General features: G+C 38.9%; 1 protein-coding gene and 1 long non-coding RNA gene across 2 annotated transcripts in view; both read left to right on the top strand.

The window, feature by feature from the left end:
• Positions 1 to 4418, top strand: part of RIMKLB (ribosomal modification protein rimK like family member B) — a 48588-nt gene extending 44170 nt beyond the window's left edge. The window contains exons 6-7 of the mRNA XM_049822033.1: positions 974 to 1177; positions 2606 to 4418. Coding sequence (XP_049677990.1) covers positions 974 to 1177; positions 2606 to 3069 — 668 coding nt within the window. The 3' untranslated portion in view covers positions 3070 to 4418. The remainder of the gene's footprint in view (positions 1 to 973; positions 1178 to 2605) is intronic.
• Positions 4419 to 9340: 4922 nt separating this feature from the next.
• On the top strand, positions 9341 to 15860 carry LOC126047847 (uncharacterized). Its single transcript, XR_007508719.1, has 3 exons — positions 9341 to 9701; positions 15299 to 15367; positions 15624 to 15860. It is a non-coding gene; the product is annotated as an uncharacterized LOC126047847 (long non-coding RNA).
• Positions 15861 to 16306: the final 446 nt, after the last annotated feature.

Genomic DNA, 16306 nt, shown 5'->3' with positions numbered 1-16306 from the left:
ATGACACATAAAAGAGTCCTTAAGAAAGGGGAAGAGGAGTTGGGAAATGTAGGTAAAGACAGAAAGGGATGCCATCTTGTGAGACTAGAAATGAGGTGGAAATTGGTAGAGTCTGTTTCAGGAGTGGCTTTCATCAGTATTAGTCAAATTGGAAAAGAACAAAGAAGTCTTTGGTGTGCTCTAGAAATGAAGGGGAATTAAATGACTTGTTTTAGGTTAAAAAAACCCAGTCCTTGAGATGTTTGCTTGCAGAAAAGCTAGTGATTTCTAAAGAGTTTTTTCCAAAATTGTAGTACGTTCCATTCAGTTTTTGTCTTGTGGAATTTCTGCTAAATAATCTTGCATACTGTGGAGTCTAGTGTTTTCCTCTGAACGTAGTTGTTCCACTGCAAAGCCTCATTCTGGAGTTGTGAGCTCTTGTAAGTACTGGGAAGAGCAGCTCTCAGCAACTTCGCAGCAGCGAGGCGGTTGGTTCTGCAGTGGCACACTAGCGACTTCAGAGTTCTTAGCTGCCTGGTGTTTAACAGTTTCATGTCACTTGTTCCTGTGTGTGAAAGCTGTAGGCTGAGGGTCCAGTCCTCTTGTGGCTGAACAAAACGGTGTTATTAATTAAATATCTGCTGCTCTTTAAGTATTTCTTCCTTTTCCCCCCTCATTAAGGACTTGTACCAAAAGGCGTTGAAATTACAAGACCACTTCCTTTATCTAAAGCCGTTATCTTTTCTTTTTTTTTTTTTTTTTACCCACTCTTCATATGGCTCCTCAACTTTGTCAGTACTTGAACACTTAAATGCACTGAAGCAGTGGAACACTGATGTCCACGGAAGAATTTTTAAATGGGTATAAGCTACAGATGGGGCCTGTGAGAACAGGCAGCATACTGGTCAGAGGTTTTACTTTTATGTGCTGAATTATTAACACAGCTCAAATCCATAGCTTCTTCCAATCTTCTGATGTTCTTTTCTTCATACAGGTAAAGCTGTGTTCCTGGCACGAGACAAGCACCATTTGGCAGACCTAAGCCATTTGATTCGTCATGATGCCCCTTACTTATTTCAAAAATACGTTAAAGAGTCCCATGGCAAGGATGTACGTGTCATCGTAGTAGGAGGCCGTGTGGTGGGCACCATGCTCCGCTGCTCAACAGATGGGAGGATGCAGAGTAACTGCTCACTTGGTAGGAAAAGCATTGTTCATAGTTTTGATCAGAATTTTTCTATCAGTTGAAAAATCACAAACCCAACTGAAGTAAGCTGTAGGCTTTGTTTTGTATTAATTGTGCTCACTGTTGGAGGTTTACAGAGGAAACACGAGAGTGACGATTAAGTGAGATGTGTGTTGAGCAAACACGGAAGGAGAGACAATCTCCGCCCAAAATAGTAGCTGGATAGGACTGATGAAAAGGCGGGGAAAGTTCTAGGAACATGAACGGAGCAACTGATGTGGTAGTGGCAATGTCATGCTAATGCCATGTTATTCATTTTATCCTGTTAAGAGGAACAGAAAAAGAAGGAAGATGGAAGACAAGACTGAGGGAGGTGGAGGAGACAGCCAGTTGGCAAGAGGGTGAAAAGGGTGTTAAGGGAGGAAACTGTTGAAGGCAATGAAGAGATGGATTGCATTGTGCAGCTGCTGGGCTGCCTTATGTCTGTCAGGCTCCTGCCTGCAACCCTTTCCCTCAAAGACAGTGTCTGAGAGGAAGAGGAAGATTACTGCATTGATTGTAGAATACTCAGAACTGTGTTTCTGCATAGCTTTGGATGTAGGACAGGCGAGTTTCCGGGGGTAGAAGGAGGAGGGAGGGTTGAGGTTGCCTGGCTGAAGCTGTACGGAACCTGACCGGGGTGGGATAAAATGTATTCATGTACAGTACAGTTTTGGTTAGTCAAAATGCCTGAGAGGTTTTAGTTACTACTTGATGCTGAGGAAGTATAGCCTGAAAGATTTTTCTGCTAAATGTTTTTTGGTTTGTTATTGTTTGGGTTTTTTTAAACTTAAGTGTTGTGATAGGTGAAGTCTGAGTCGGTTAATACTTAGATGACAGACTGTGAACGGGACCAGTTGAGGTTCAGACACAAATGATCCCTAATTCTTGCTTAAGAGACAGCAACCTATGATAGCAAGCTGAGAGGGACAATGTCTCAGGCCCCGTCCCTCTCTATTATATTTGTTAGAGCTGTAGTCTTGTCAGGAACACTTGCTTTAATTTTGCTGAATGATTTCTTGTGATAATTTAGAAATATGTATGGAAAGCCTCTGCCTTAGAAGAAACAAGGGTGGTTTGTTAGGTCATCTTTTTAATATCCCAGGATCATAAAAATATATGATATCTTTCTGGACTAAAAAGTCAGCACTTAACTGTTTTTTAAACAAGTCATAATCTTGACCTGGCTTTGGCAGGTCAGAATCTTTTGAAATCCTGCTGTGGCTTCAAGTTCATCAGTAGTCACTGTGGAAAGGAGGTTGCTTTCTGAGTCAGCAGCAGTTTGCTTGCAAGCTTGCTTTGGAGCTTCTGAACCAAAAAGAACCAAGCAGTTGAGAAGGATGTCAGTCACCTGTGACCAGACTACAGACAGCAAGTTTTTTTTTTTTCCACTTTTTCCAGGTGGCGTAGGGATGATGTGCTCACTGAGTGAACAAGGCAAGCAGTTGGCAGTCCAAGTGTCAAACATCCTGGGGATGGACGTGTGTGGCATTGACCTGCTGATGAAGGACGACGGTTCATTCTACGTCTGCGAGGCCAATGCAAATGTAGGTTTCATTGCCTTTGACAAGGCTTGTAATCTAGATGTAGCTGGTATCATAGCGGACTATGCCGCTTCTCTCCTTACCCCCGGTCGCTTGACGCGGCGCATGTCCTTGCTCTCTGTGGTGTCCACGGCAAGCGAGACTAGCGAGCCAGAGCTGGGCCCTCCAGCTAGTGCCGCTGTCGACAATATGAGTGCTAGCTCCAGCTCTGTCGACAGCGACCCTGAGACCACGGAGAGAGAGTTGCTCACCAAGCTCCCGGGGGCTCTATTCAACATGAACCAGCTATTAGCCAATGAGATCAAACTTCTGGTGGAGTGATGCCACATGTAAATAGATGACCAACAGAACTCTCTCTTGTAAATTTTTTTTTTTAAACCAACTTGCAATGCTGTTTATCAGAGAAGCTCAGAGGAATGAGGAAAGGGGGGGTATGTGTCAATCGAGAGCAAGAGTGAAAGGCACACGTGCTGTGGTTGCTGCCCTTTTTTGCAGAACATAAAATTGTGTTCATTCTTCAGCATCAGTTTTCTAATGAAGATGCTCAGTTCACAACCTAAGTGGGAACTTTATTTGGATGCTGCTTTGGTCCCCAGACGTATTGCAGTTCATGTGTGTTCACAGGCAAGCATTGAAGCATGATTCACACTTGGAAGATTTTCGGAAAGCTGTCTGGCAGCTCTCTAGAAACTTCTGTGAATTACTGCACCAGTTAAGTCTTTTCTACCTCTGTAAGGCTTGATCCTGTAAACTGCCGAGTGCCTCAATTTCTCAACATGAGTTGGAGGTGTTAAATACCAGTTTTTTAAAGTTCTGGACACCTACTGTTCCTGCTGCTGTAGATGGGAGCTGTAAGTTCAGGATCCTTTGAGAGTCACCACTTTCTGACCTTGCAGGATTATGGCCTTTCAAATGATGAGGCTGAGAGAAGTGTCAGTTGACTTAACGTGAGCTTTCTGTACAGATCTGTAATTTGTGCCATCTTGGTATTAATTGGCAGCTTTGTGTCTCTATTTCTTTATAAAGTTTTTCTCATTTCAAATCCTAATTTTGGAAGGTATGTAGGGTCATTGGGGATTGGTCATATTCTATTTGTGGCAGAAGTGGCACGTTTTAACTATTTTTTGCATGACTGGAGGAGATAAACAGCACTGTAATGTTTGGTATACAAATGTTTAATCCAATGTGAAAAAGAATTACACTAGTTTAAAGCAAACGTGCATCGACTTGTATTTGTTAGTGTTTTAGTCTTTTTGAGAGAGATCTGCAATGTTAATGTTCCTTTTTCTTTAATACATGCTAGTCCAACACTCCCTTCTCTATGCCTGCATCTTTAACAGTGGCCAAAGTGAAAACACTGCAGACGTACTTGTTAAGAAAACACTGAGTTAAAGCCTGTACATTGGTGGGGTGGTGGGTTTTTCTGGTTTTTTTTTTTTTGTTTGTTTTTATTTTTTGCTTTTTTTGGGGGGGAAACGGGGTAAGGTATGGAGGATGGAAAAGTTGGTTAAAAGTGATTAAATATCTAGAGGTACTTTATGCTAAAGCTGCAGTTCATACAATACTTACCAGGCTTACTTTTTCCCCACTGAACATAAAAGTTGATGTTGGCAGAAATCCAAAGAGTATAACTGGGGAGAAATACTCAATTCTTAGCTTTGGGAAACATGCAGCAGATTTAAAGAAGAAAAATTAAAAAAAAAAAAAAAAAAAAGGGAAAAAAGAAGGAAAAAAAAAAAAAAGAGAGCTCAGCCAGAATTAAAAAAAAATAAAATATATAACCTAGGTCCACAAACAATTAAAAAATTAATCCTGGACCCTTATGTGTGTGTGGTGTGAGTGCACACACTTGTGTGTGTTTGTGTGTGCGCATTTGCTTTGCTTTATTTCTTTTTGAGTTTTGGCTGTTTAGCTCCTAATTTTTTTCCAGGCTGCCTGATTTTCCTTAGTCCTTCTGGCTGTGCATTTTCTCATTAGCCTTGAGCTGTTTTGGAAAACAGATAACCAAAACAGATACTGAGTCCATTTTTCAGTCCCTATCTTCCCCCTTCTTTTCCTCCTCCTCCTCCTCCTCCTTTTCCTCCCTCCCTTTTCATTCCTTTCTCATTCTCTGGGTTCATAAAGCCCTGGAATTATAGATATATATATATATAAAAAGATAAGCCTCTTTTTTTAAAAACAAAAAGTAAAACGTTTACAATTGAAAAATAATCTTGTGAAAATAGGGTTTGTTTGGAGGGGGGTTGTGTGTGTGCAATGCTGCTGTTTTCTGGATACTTTAATGGAGCATGTCCCATGTACCCTCTGAAGCTCTGCACTGCCCACCTCTGTGGCCCTTCCTCACCTCTCTGCTGCTCTGCTGTTTTATCTTCACTTGGACCTTAAACACAACTCACGGACACTATGCAGAGAGTCTTCAAGAGGCAATAAACAGAACAGTATTAACCTGCTTTATGGAGGTTTGATCATGCTTCTTTGTACAGTTTGGTTTTTTTATTTTAAAAGGAATGTAATAAAATGGCTTTTTTTTGTAGAATTAAATATTATTATTAAAATCAAGTGAAAGGTTGACTGTTGGTGTTAAGCAGGAGAGTGGACCACCTGGTCCAGCAACAAAAGGAGCTTCAGCAGTAAAGGTATTTTCAAATCTTTCGTCCTGAGCCATCAAGCGCACAGGTTATACCTGAAGAATATAAAGGTCTTTAACTTCCATGAAGAGTTGCAGAACCACAGAACATGAAATAAACCTAATTTGATAGTCACTGAGCAGTAAACTGTCTCGTCCAGAGGCTCTTCTCCCCTTGCTTGTTTAAGGGGAATTTGGGTGGTGGTATGGTTTGGGGTTTTATTTGGGTGGTGGTTTTTTTTTTTTCCTGTTTGTTTGTTTTTTCTTTTTTGTTTTTTTTTTTACTGGTAGGTGCCTGCACTCTTTGAGAGACTGATAGTGTCAATCCTTCCCTCTTCAGCTGTGGCACACATTGAGCACATGTGGAATAACAGCAGGGAGTAAACATGTGCTCATTGGTATAGTGGGACCTCTGTATTTCTATTACAGGAAATATCTTTTAGAGGAAAGAGCTAGTAACTGAAAATTCTGGACTGATTTTTGGCTCTCCATAGTACTTTGTGGCTCACAGGAACTTTACATTTCTATCACCCTTTCAGAATGTGCAGGTTACACCTCACAGCAGTAAAATTTGTGAAGTAAACATCAGATTTTTTGAAAGACAAACAGTGCATTGAGAGATATACAGTTTGGCTCCTTTGGCATAAGATGCTCCTCTGTGACTGGTGCTTCATTTGTAGTTTGGAGATAAGTCTATGCATGGTGTTCAGGGAGGGAGACAGGATTTGAAACATCATGTACATTTGTTTGGACACTGGGTATTGTTACTGCACGAAAACCTTGGTTGAGGGTTCATTGGTACAAATGGGCACACTTGTCTCATGTATTTAGTCCCTACTTATCCATTGCTCCTGAAATAGTGAAATGTATAGAATGGGCTGGGGGTGCGAGGGGAGTGTGTTGTTTTTACTTAAAGGAAAAAAAAGCCAACAAATCTAACCTGTGGCAACCGGGCAGTGTTTCTCATTGAAGGTGAACTTCACAGACATCAGCTTTATACACTGTATTTCCTTCAGTTCTATATGGTGAAAAACACATGCTAAACTTTCATACAGTTGCACTACCACTACCTCCGTATGTGGGTTTGGAAGCATGTGCGGAAAAAATGGTCAATGTAGTGCTGGATTACAATAGTACTAATACAGCTGATGGTGATAAAGCTATTTTTGTATATTTTAATGTTTGAACGAGCCAGTTAGAAACTCTTGTTTGCAAGAATAAGTCTCCTAAGCTACACCTGGTGAAATTTTGTTCTTTGTAACACAGCAGATTTTTTTTCTGTTCAACTTGCCATGTTTATGATGTTGATGTCTTGCTATATCAATGTACGGATTGTATCTCAAGCCTTGTATTTAATGCTTTAATGTATTTTATAAACTCTTTTCTTGAAACGTTACAACACCTCATCTGTAACACAATGTCAATGCTTGGTGCATATGTGGACTGTTAACATCTTTGTTCTGAGCTGATGGTCACTCTTGGAGCATTTTCTCCCACTTCGTGTGCTATCTTTCATGTGTGATACTTACTCAGGAAATAACCTCTGGAACATCTGTGTATGTCAGACACAAAGGAGTACTCCTTCAGATATTCTACTGGACTTCAAAAACCAACAAATGAAATGAGTGACGTTTGCTAAATCTTTTCTCCCCCTTGTTGCAAAAATCTGTCAGTTAAATACATAAGGGACCTTAAGGGCATAGAGAGACTTTGAAAACAAATCGCGTGTACAGTATCTTTCTCATGGCTGACTCTTTTTGAGAAGGTTTATGGGCTTTATGGCTGGTGTGAGACACACGACCCACTCCTGTTCTCTCTATGGAATAGTAGGTGCTCGGACAGGTAACTTCTGTTGTTACTGTCTTTTTTCATTTTTAATTTTTTCACTGTTCTAGGAATTGTTTTAAACTGAACACTGCAGGATTTATAACCAGATGTTTGCTGCCTTTTCCTTTGTTTTATTTCTTTAAATCTTTCTTAACCTTTGAGGGTGACTTTTGGAGCATTCTGATGGTGGATCTTGGCCTGCTGTTGGAAGCCTCCAAGCCTCTCATATTTCCAATTTGAGTTGCAAAGTTTTTTGTTTTGTTTATTTGTTTAAACCAATGACACAAATGGCGATGCGTGGATTTTGGGTGGGATTTGTTGTTGCTCTATTTTGTGTGACTTATTCTCCCTTTTTTTACAGAAATGTGTTCTAACAGTTCACACTTTGTTACTGTTCTTTGCAAAACTTTTCAGGAGCCAAAAAAGTCAAACAATCCAGAGAAAACCTTCCCTTCTCCCCTTTCCGATGGCGAGAGTGAGAACTTATGAAAAGTCCTTGAGAATGTTCCTTCCTAAACTTTTCCCCCCAGTAATGCAAGCGGGTAAAATGGTAAACGCAGCAGTTTGGTGACATCCAAAACCGACCTGTTGTCAGGTAAATTGACTCTTTTCTGCTTATACTGTAACCTTCATAAGTTTGCTAACTTGTTTGCCTTCCTTTCTTCCCATCAGTTCATTTTGGTGAGACTTCTCGAATTATTTCTTTAACAGTGGTATTTAGAGAAAAATCCAACTTTTCTTCTTTATTTCTCCTCCTTACACATGTTGACCTTTTAAGAAAACTGTCTTTGTCCTTTGCTTTACTCAGGTGAGACAAAAATGAGTCCCCTCATGTAAGTATATGAGGGATAGTTTTGTAACACATTAATTCCACCTCCTTATCACTTCAAGGTAGTTTGCCTTCAAATGTACTATTTTAGCTTAGGTTTTTGAAAGATATGATGCTTTCCAGTTGCCAAGTGAACATAAAATATAACTGCATCAATTAGGAGTTGATAGGTATGAAAAACTACTACTAAGAATATTAAATTAAATCTATTAAAATTCAATTGAGCGGGATCCTGTAAAGAGGACAGATGGGAAAATATGTGTGCTAAACAAAAAGACTGTGGGGCTGATTATTTCTGTCTGTGGAGGATGGGGTGACATGTTTTATGTTGCCCTTGTTGCTATATCTTAAGTACTTGTACACTTTATCCTTCTCTGGTAATTCCCTCCCTTAATCTCAAACCACTTAAAAGTGCTGGGAACTTAATATTTTTTTACTTTGTCTAAGGAGGAGAATCTGTATTTTAGTCAGAGGTAAATATCAGACAAGTGGAATACCACTCAAAGTGGAAGAATAGGAGCCTACAGACAGGCTTCCAAATTTTCTGATGCAGTATTTTATTTCCTGTGACACCTGTAAAGAATTAGCACTTGTTTCAGACTTTTTTCTGTGTACATTAGTAACTCTTCTATATCAGCATAAAATAGTCTACTGTTCGTATTCTCAATTTATATTTTCCTGAAACACAGCAAATTTATCAGCAATACCATAAATTGCAGCTTCAAATTAAGGTGGGAGGGGATAATTTTAGAGCCAAATTTTGCTCTCAATTACACTGAGATAAACCTGGAATCGCTCTGTGAAAGTCAGTGGAGTGATATCCAATTTGACTGGTATAATTGAGTGTATAATTTGTGTCTTTAATTTTACTTGCAAGATAATTTTACAGACCTGTTATACTTATGTTTCCAATGCTTTTTCCTTTCAGACACACCCACTTCTTGCGTCTCAGCACTGGGCAGGCCTATTCCTTTATTTGTGTATATTTTTGTGCATCAGCTGCTATAGGACACGGGTGTAACGCTTTCAGGCATGTGGTTGGGTGTCTTTTTGGGGGAAAGATTTGTGGGTTTGTAATAGTGTCTAAAAAAAAGAATTTCATTTCCTCAAATTTGTTGAACAAATTCATGTTGGCTCACAGTTTTGCATCTCTGACCTGATTTTTTTATATGTTACATGAAGATTTTCTTGAAAGAAAGACAATGCTAGTTCTTTGCAGTGTCTGCAGATTATCTTTGGTGGGGAGAGTTGATCAAAATTTACTGCATTCTGCAGAAGTTAATGTCTTTAAATATTTAATGTTGCTGGAAAGGTGGTTTTTTTACAGATCATGCTCCTTCCTCTTTACGGAATGGCTTTCAAATCCTTGTATTGATCTTAGTTGTGCCCAGTGCTTTGCCTAGCGTATGGGGAAATGTTGTAGAACTTGAATAAGCCATGACATCTTAGACAAAGGATGATGATTATGTGCGTGCTGAACAAGAACTTCTTCTGTATGCCCTTCTGCTGCAACAGAGTAATAAAACTGGTAGGTGGCAGCAGCAGCAGAAGAAACTCATGTGACTGTGACCTGACAAACCTCCAGTACTGGGAGAAATGGATTGCAAAATATTAACTGAAGTAAGGGGGACGGACGAGAGAGGCAGAGCCCCTGAACTGTCTCTTTGAATGGTGAGTCTAATTTACAGAATTCTAACCATCAAAAGACTAGCTGTAGTACAGTAGACACATTGATCTATCTGATTCGGTGTTTGCTTACCTGATGTCCTAATTCTGATCTTTGATTCAACATTCCAGTTTCCCCACTGCCTCTGTAAGACACAGTATATGCCTTAAAAATTAACCTTCACCAAAATTGCCGTATCTTAAGAGTACTGGAAAACAAGACTGGAAGGAATTTATCTAGTCCATCCATTTCTCTGCCCCACAGAAGATCAGTCAGTTATGCCATTGGTGACATGTTTGTTTTAACCTGGTTTAAAAGCCAAGGAATAAATGAGGAAGATTCTGCAGTCTTTACCTACGGAATTTTATTTTATGAAGGTAAAAAGCATCCTTACTGTCAGCCAGTGGTCAGCCTCATAGGCTGAGAGCCCATCTGCTTTTTTTTGCTACTTCCTTTTTTGCCCATTTGCTATTTAATCCTACTTTTGGGGTGATTCTCTTATGTACTTCTCGTACATACAGGTCTCTTCTTAAAATGTTCTTCAGTATTTTATTATAGTGCTACTTGGTGATAATCGTGAATTTAACATTTCACGTCAAATGTTGGTTCCTTTGAATCTAAAGCCTGGTACCACTTTCAGTGTGAAGAACTTCTAATATTGTCAGCATGCATTCTTTTTGTGCAGGGTGCATAGTTTACAAATACATCTAACAAGCAACCAGCTTCAAGCTGTAATGACACTTTCAGAACTCAGAATTTTCACATGGTACTTGGTTACTTGAGATTTAGGGACAACAGCAGGGATTCACCTATAACAAATAAATAGGTTTGCCATTAAGTCTAAATCGTATCCTTAAATCATCTAATTTTTTCTGGCAGGGCACAATGGTGCACACTTACTCAAATGAATCTAGATGAATTTTTAAAAAATCTGGTATGGAGTTTCCTATCTATAAAAAGCCTCTTTGAGACTTTCCTCTCTGTTTTCGAATCCTGGATTTTGTTTTTGATTAGTTTAAGTAGTCATATGAGTAAATCCAAACTGGTAAGTACAGAAGACAAATTGCTTCTTAGGTTCATACCAGTAATTAGCCCATTACAATATAATGAAAAGGATTTAAGGACAACTTACTAATTGAGATGCTCAAATATCTTTACATAACACTTAAGAAAAATATGTTTCTACATAATGTTAAAGGATTTTTATGTAAGGGGGAGATAAGATATTGATAGAGGAACAAAGTAAAAATACAAAATGTTCTCAGGCACCCAAATGCTATCAGTCCCAAACCTGGAAATTTAAGTAAAAACTTTAAACCAGGAAAAGCTGAAACCCAGATCCGTTATTCTCTTCTGTGATTTTTATGTAGATACTAATTACATTGTAGTGGTATTCACAGAGCGCAATATAGATGAAATGATAGATGCCTTAGAAACACCATGATAGTAAAGGACAGTGTTCTATATGGAGACTTCATGTATCTCAAGATAGAAAAAAAGTTCAAAGAACCAACAGCTACAATTCTTTTTGAAAATGGGAAACACAAAGTATATAATGTTTCTGACTTAATGGCTAACAGCTAGTACTTTCAACCACCTCTTCAGTCATCTAGACCTGTGGTCTCTAAAACTTTTTGATTGCACATCTCTATCAGTAGAAAACATTTTGAGCATGCACCCCAATACATGTTTATTTATAAGTTATATACATGTACTACTATGTACATTATAAAACATGCACAAAACCAGAAATTAAAAAAAAATGAGATAAAGATGAAATTGAACGTTATTTTAAACATTTATTTCACTGTATATATTAATGGTGAAAAAAAAAAAAAATTCTTCCTGCAGTCCTATGGATTGTCTTGCGTAACCCCCTGGGGAACATGCACTCTGCTTTGGAGAACACTGATCTAGACATTATTAAAGAATTATAGTTGCACAGGTGATTAGTATGTTCCATCATAACAATATCTCCATTTTAAGTAAGTCTCCTACCAGAGATTAAAATGCTGACCTCTAGTAGGATGACTTTTCTTTCTGAAAAGAAAATAAAAAGGAAAGAACAGCTGGATCTGGAAGCACTAGCGAATGGTCTGGCATATGGGAAGTTTGAAACTGGATCAATTGAAAATGCAGAGAAACGCGTCCAAGTGGATTGGGGAAGAAAACCTGTGGTCAGAATACGTACAAATATGCAGAACACAGCAGTAGTTTTTGTACTTTCATAAGTCTTTCTAGTTCACTTACAGCTAAGTATTAGTTGATAAACTTCAAATTCTGTTTCCTGTAGTTATCAGGGGTAGTCACATTAAAATCAGGAACAACGCTTATATTATGGGAACTAAGCTGGATCTGAGTTTTTGACAGTCAGGCCACTAAATAGTCTCCAGTGCACATTAGGTGCCACTTAGGATTATGGACACCTGGTGCGCTTTTCGCAGTAGCTTCTCTCTTTTCATACAGCCTTTAAAAGTATTATGTGGACCACAGGCTGGAAATCCCAGAACTGAGTTACTGCAAAGTGAAAGGAGATCAAATGTGCAAAGTGAAAAATATTTTGGATGGAGATTTGAAGAGAGTTTTGTTAAATACAACGATGAGCAAAGTCTACATACGAGATGAAGCTCATGGAGAGTTTTTTTTAAAACCAGTCAGACTGGAGATGTGAAAGAGGGAAAGTGAATTCTGGTAGTAGAGGCAAAGGAGTCTGAAGCATATGTCAGTCAGCAGAGAGGGAGATGAGGCAGTAAAACATCTTTTGCTTATCTTGAGCATTCCCAGAGTTTTGTTGCAAGGAGGAATCTCACCAGATTTTCTATACATAATACATGCTTGCTAGTCTTTGGGGACTGCATATCAGGGAGGAGAGCTTAAAGTCAATATAGAGCTGTTGATACGGAAACTAGCTGTAGCACTTGACTAATAGAATGGATGGTCATGTGGATTAAAAAAGTTACTGCACTGAGTTTAGATGACAGTAATACTTGGGAGGAATGGTGGTCATCTGCCCCTGAACATGGGCTTATTTGCCCAGATACAGCTGTAACCTTTGACTTCTCAGCATAGTAAGGGATAGAGGCGTAGAAACATATGTAAGCCTTTTTAATGAGCAAGGGGACCATTCTAGGTGACTTAGTCTCAACTGTTCAGGAAAGAATTTGGGTGTAAAACAAGCAGGAATTTAGAGTACTCTCCCAGATCCTCCATGTTTTCATATGTGGCTGTCAATACAAAAGGGTTTTTTTTTTTCCTACTAGATGTGACATAGCAAAGCATCCTGTTCTCTGTAACTTCAATGTGGTAGAGACTTGGAGAAGGCAGAATATTTTCCATTCTTACCATAGACTTCCACAGGCAGGCAAGGGGTGGTATGTATGTGAAAGGAGGAATGGATAGGTTCCTCACGCTGACTGAAAGTGGATTATGGATTACGCTGATGGAAAAGTTAACGTTTACATTGCATTGTACTCAGGCAAGGCATTTTCAAGGTATTTCTGCATCCCCCTTTTGTTCCATTTAGAAAGAGTACAAGTGTTACTAGAATATACAGAGTCTGCATAGTAATATGTCAGCGTGTTAAGCTCTGCCAAGTGTGTCTGGGGGAAGGGCTCATAAAAGATTTATGTGAATTTCTGTGTGTCTGTTAAGTCTACTTGTTTTATTTGGAGGCAATTTGCTCTGTGTAACTGCATATAGTACTCTGTCTTAGTGTAATAGGTTTTTTTTTGTTTGTTTGGAAAGAAGGAAATGTGTCTGGGAAGTTAAATATGTCATTCTGTTGTCCATTTCTATAGGAAGCAGAACAGTTAAGAGGAAGCGAAGCGGTCAAAATGCATAGGAACTACATGACTAGGTATTTCCAAAGTCTGGTGTCAGTTGAGTACTCACTGGAGTTGCTGGGTGGAAGTCTTTTTGGTCTATCTTCTAATAAGAGGAGACAAAGAAACATCCGAGAAAGGAGTTTGAAAGTGTTGTGTACATTGAATTACATCTTCTGTTGCCATTTCTTTTTGCTTTCAGCACTCTTTGATGTGCTTCTGTACACGTATCTTATTAAAAAAGTATTGGCTGCTTAAATGTCTCTAGTGTGTAGGGCTGAGGTCAGTCAAATGGGAATAGGCATGGAATGCCCTCTAATGAGAATGGTCAGCTGTGCTAATCTGGGCCTTGACCGCATGAGGACAGAGTGTTAAAGTCTAACATAGATTTTGCTGGTCTGTATATTTTTATTGCAGTATATGCAGTAGTAGCAGAAGTCTTTGTCAAATAGTATCCTGTGTAGCTGTCACTAGAAAGTGCAGTTGCTTTTGATCAACAGTGAAATTTTAAATTTCCCTTATCTAATGCTTTGCTTTTTCCCAAGTATAGGTACTGTATTATGTTAATCTGTGGTTTAATGTGATATAGTATATACAGTTTTCCAAATCAGGACTGAATTTTTGCCTTAGAAAAATTGCAATTTAATTAAGGTACTTTAATACAGGAATGGAAAAGAAATGGAGTTTTCTTAGAGGTAATTGGATTTTTTTTCAATAAAGTATTGTAATCAGAAAAAAATCATTTATCACATTAATAAATTTTTAGAGATATATATTAATTTACAGAATTTCTTGGGATGATCCCTCTTGTACAAAATAGCATTTGTTGTTAGAGAGGGAGGCAAAATCCATATTATATTAGCCAGTAACCCAGTTGTTGCTATCTATTTGGCCAGTCAGGCATTTTTTCTGTGCAGATTTCCTGTTTATGGTGGAAGCAGTGATACTACTGATCCTTCTTGATGCTTAGTTTATTTGTGTTGTAAAATACTTATATTCTGGGGAGAAAGGAGCTGGAGAGGTGACAACTGTACACAGTGTTACATGGACTAAACAGGAAGGTGCAGTGAAGCAGAGAGAAGACTAAGCAATAGCTGTATACACAGGTATCCTTTCAACTCTGTCTTAGAATCATAAAATCATTTAAGTTGGAAAAGACCTTCAAGATAGTCCAACCATCATCCATGCCCACTAAACCATGTTCTTGAGTCTTATCAATGTAGTGGGAGGCCAGGAGTCAAGATGACTGTTTATATCATGATGAGGAATGGGAATGTCACATTGACTGTTTGTAGAACTGTAAATATTTCATAACTGGTGTTTACAAGAAGTGTGATTTGCCCAAGGGTGCGGGTACAGTTTCTCTTCCTCACTACTACTGTGCAAAGCACTGTCTGCTAGGATTTATTATTCTCTGGATTCTGTGTGTTCAGTGGCATTGTGTATTAAGCCTGAAACTTGCATAGTATTTTGTTAGTTTCAGGAGGAAGCTTGGTATGCTTGTGTGTATATTTTCCCATCCATCTAACAAACACAAGGCCAAGAGAAACAACACAATGTTATGGTTACTCTCCCCACCCATCTTTACAACTGTGTATGGGAGGAGTAGCACAAAATGTAATGTGATGTAGGAATGCTTGTCCTTGCCTGAATGGAAATGTTTGTTTACCGCATAGCAAATACTGAAGCTTTGTCAGTGAGAGAACTAGGCAGAAAGAGGCTGCAGTTTGACTTTGCTAAACTTTTACACAATTTTTCCTCCACATGAAATATTTCCACAGGAATGTAATGCTTGTGAAAGATGCTGGATCAACAGTTGCAGAGATTGAACTCCTCAACCCACAGGAAAGGTAACAGGAACTAGATTTTTACCTTTAGAACACAGCCTTCTCTGCACCGCACTCCTTGACCTGGAAAGGCCTTTTCCAAGGTCAGAAGAGGAGTTTGGTACCCATGGCTCAGTCCTTGGTGCATCTGTAATGCAGCCATCAAGGAAGCCAGATAGATGCCAGTTACAGAGATCTTTTTTTTATGATGTCTGCTTGAATTTCTGATATTAATATTCTGGCTAAAAAGACTAACTTCTTCAATGGTTTGTTTCTCTAGGTTTTTCTACACCAGCAGGAGGTCTTCTGTCTTACGGGGACACTTATCTCTTGATATGCCCCCTTCACAATGAAAGGAAGAAAGGATGGACCAGCAGCATTGTGGAATGGGGTGATGTCCGCGCTTGGGGTTAACAGTCATAATGAACACTGTCCTACTAACGTGGAGAACTGAATAAAAGAGTTGAATTCTGATTCAAGAGTGTGTGAGATTCTTTTTGGTATATTCTGCACCAACTCCCCTTTCTTGAGGTGCTGGTTAGCTTCAGAAATCTGTTGATCTTGCCGCTTTGATACAGCTAAGCCAGAAGGTAAAACCTGTTGGATATTCTTCATCATATTAGCCTTTTTTTTCCCCCGTCCAGTAATTTCATTCCTAATAGTTCTAGAATGTTGTGTATTTATATGAATAATCTTCCTGAATGCCTTAGAAACCTCAGTATCAGGCCTTTGGTTTTATCAGTCATGTTACGAGTTCACCTAAGTCACTCGGAATACAAGTTTCTTGAGTTTTGAAAGGAAAATCATACTATACTGATCATGCTATACTGATAGCTTTTGTGACTGGTAAAGAGAAACAGAACTGCAACTTTGTTAACCTATCAGAGATTCTTTAACTATTAGATAATGTGCCTTTGGATTTTGAGGCCGCAGTGGCAGGGCTTGTTATAGACATGGTCATGT

The sequence above is a fragment of the Accipiter gentilis genome, chromosome 18, assembly GCF_929443795.1.
Source record: "Accipiter gentilis chromosome 18, bAccGen1.1, whole genome shotgun sequence".
In the NCBI taxonomy this organism is placed as follows: Eukaryota; Metazoa; Chordata; class Aves; order Accipitriformes; family Accipitridae; genus Astur; species Astur gentilis.
This window is presented reverse-complemented; position numbering and strand designations above follow the sequence as displayed.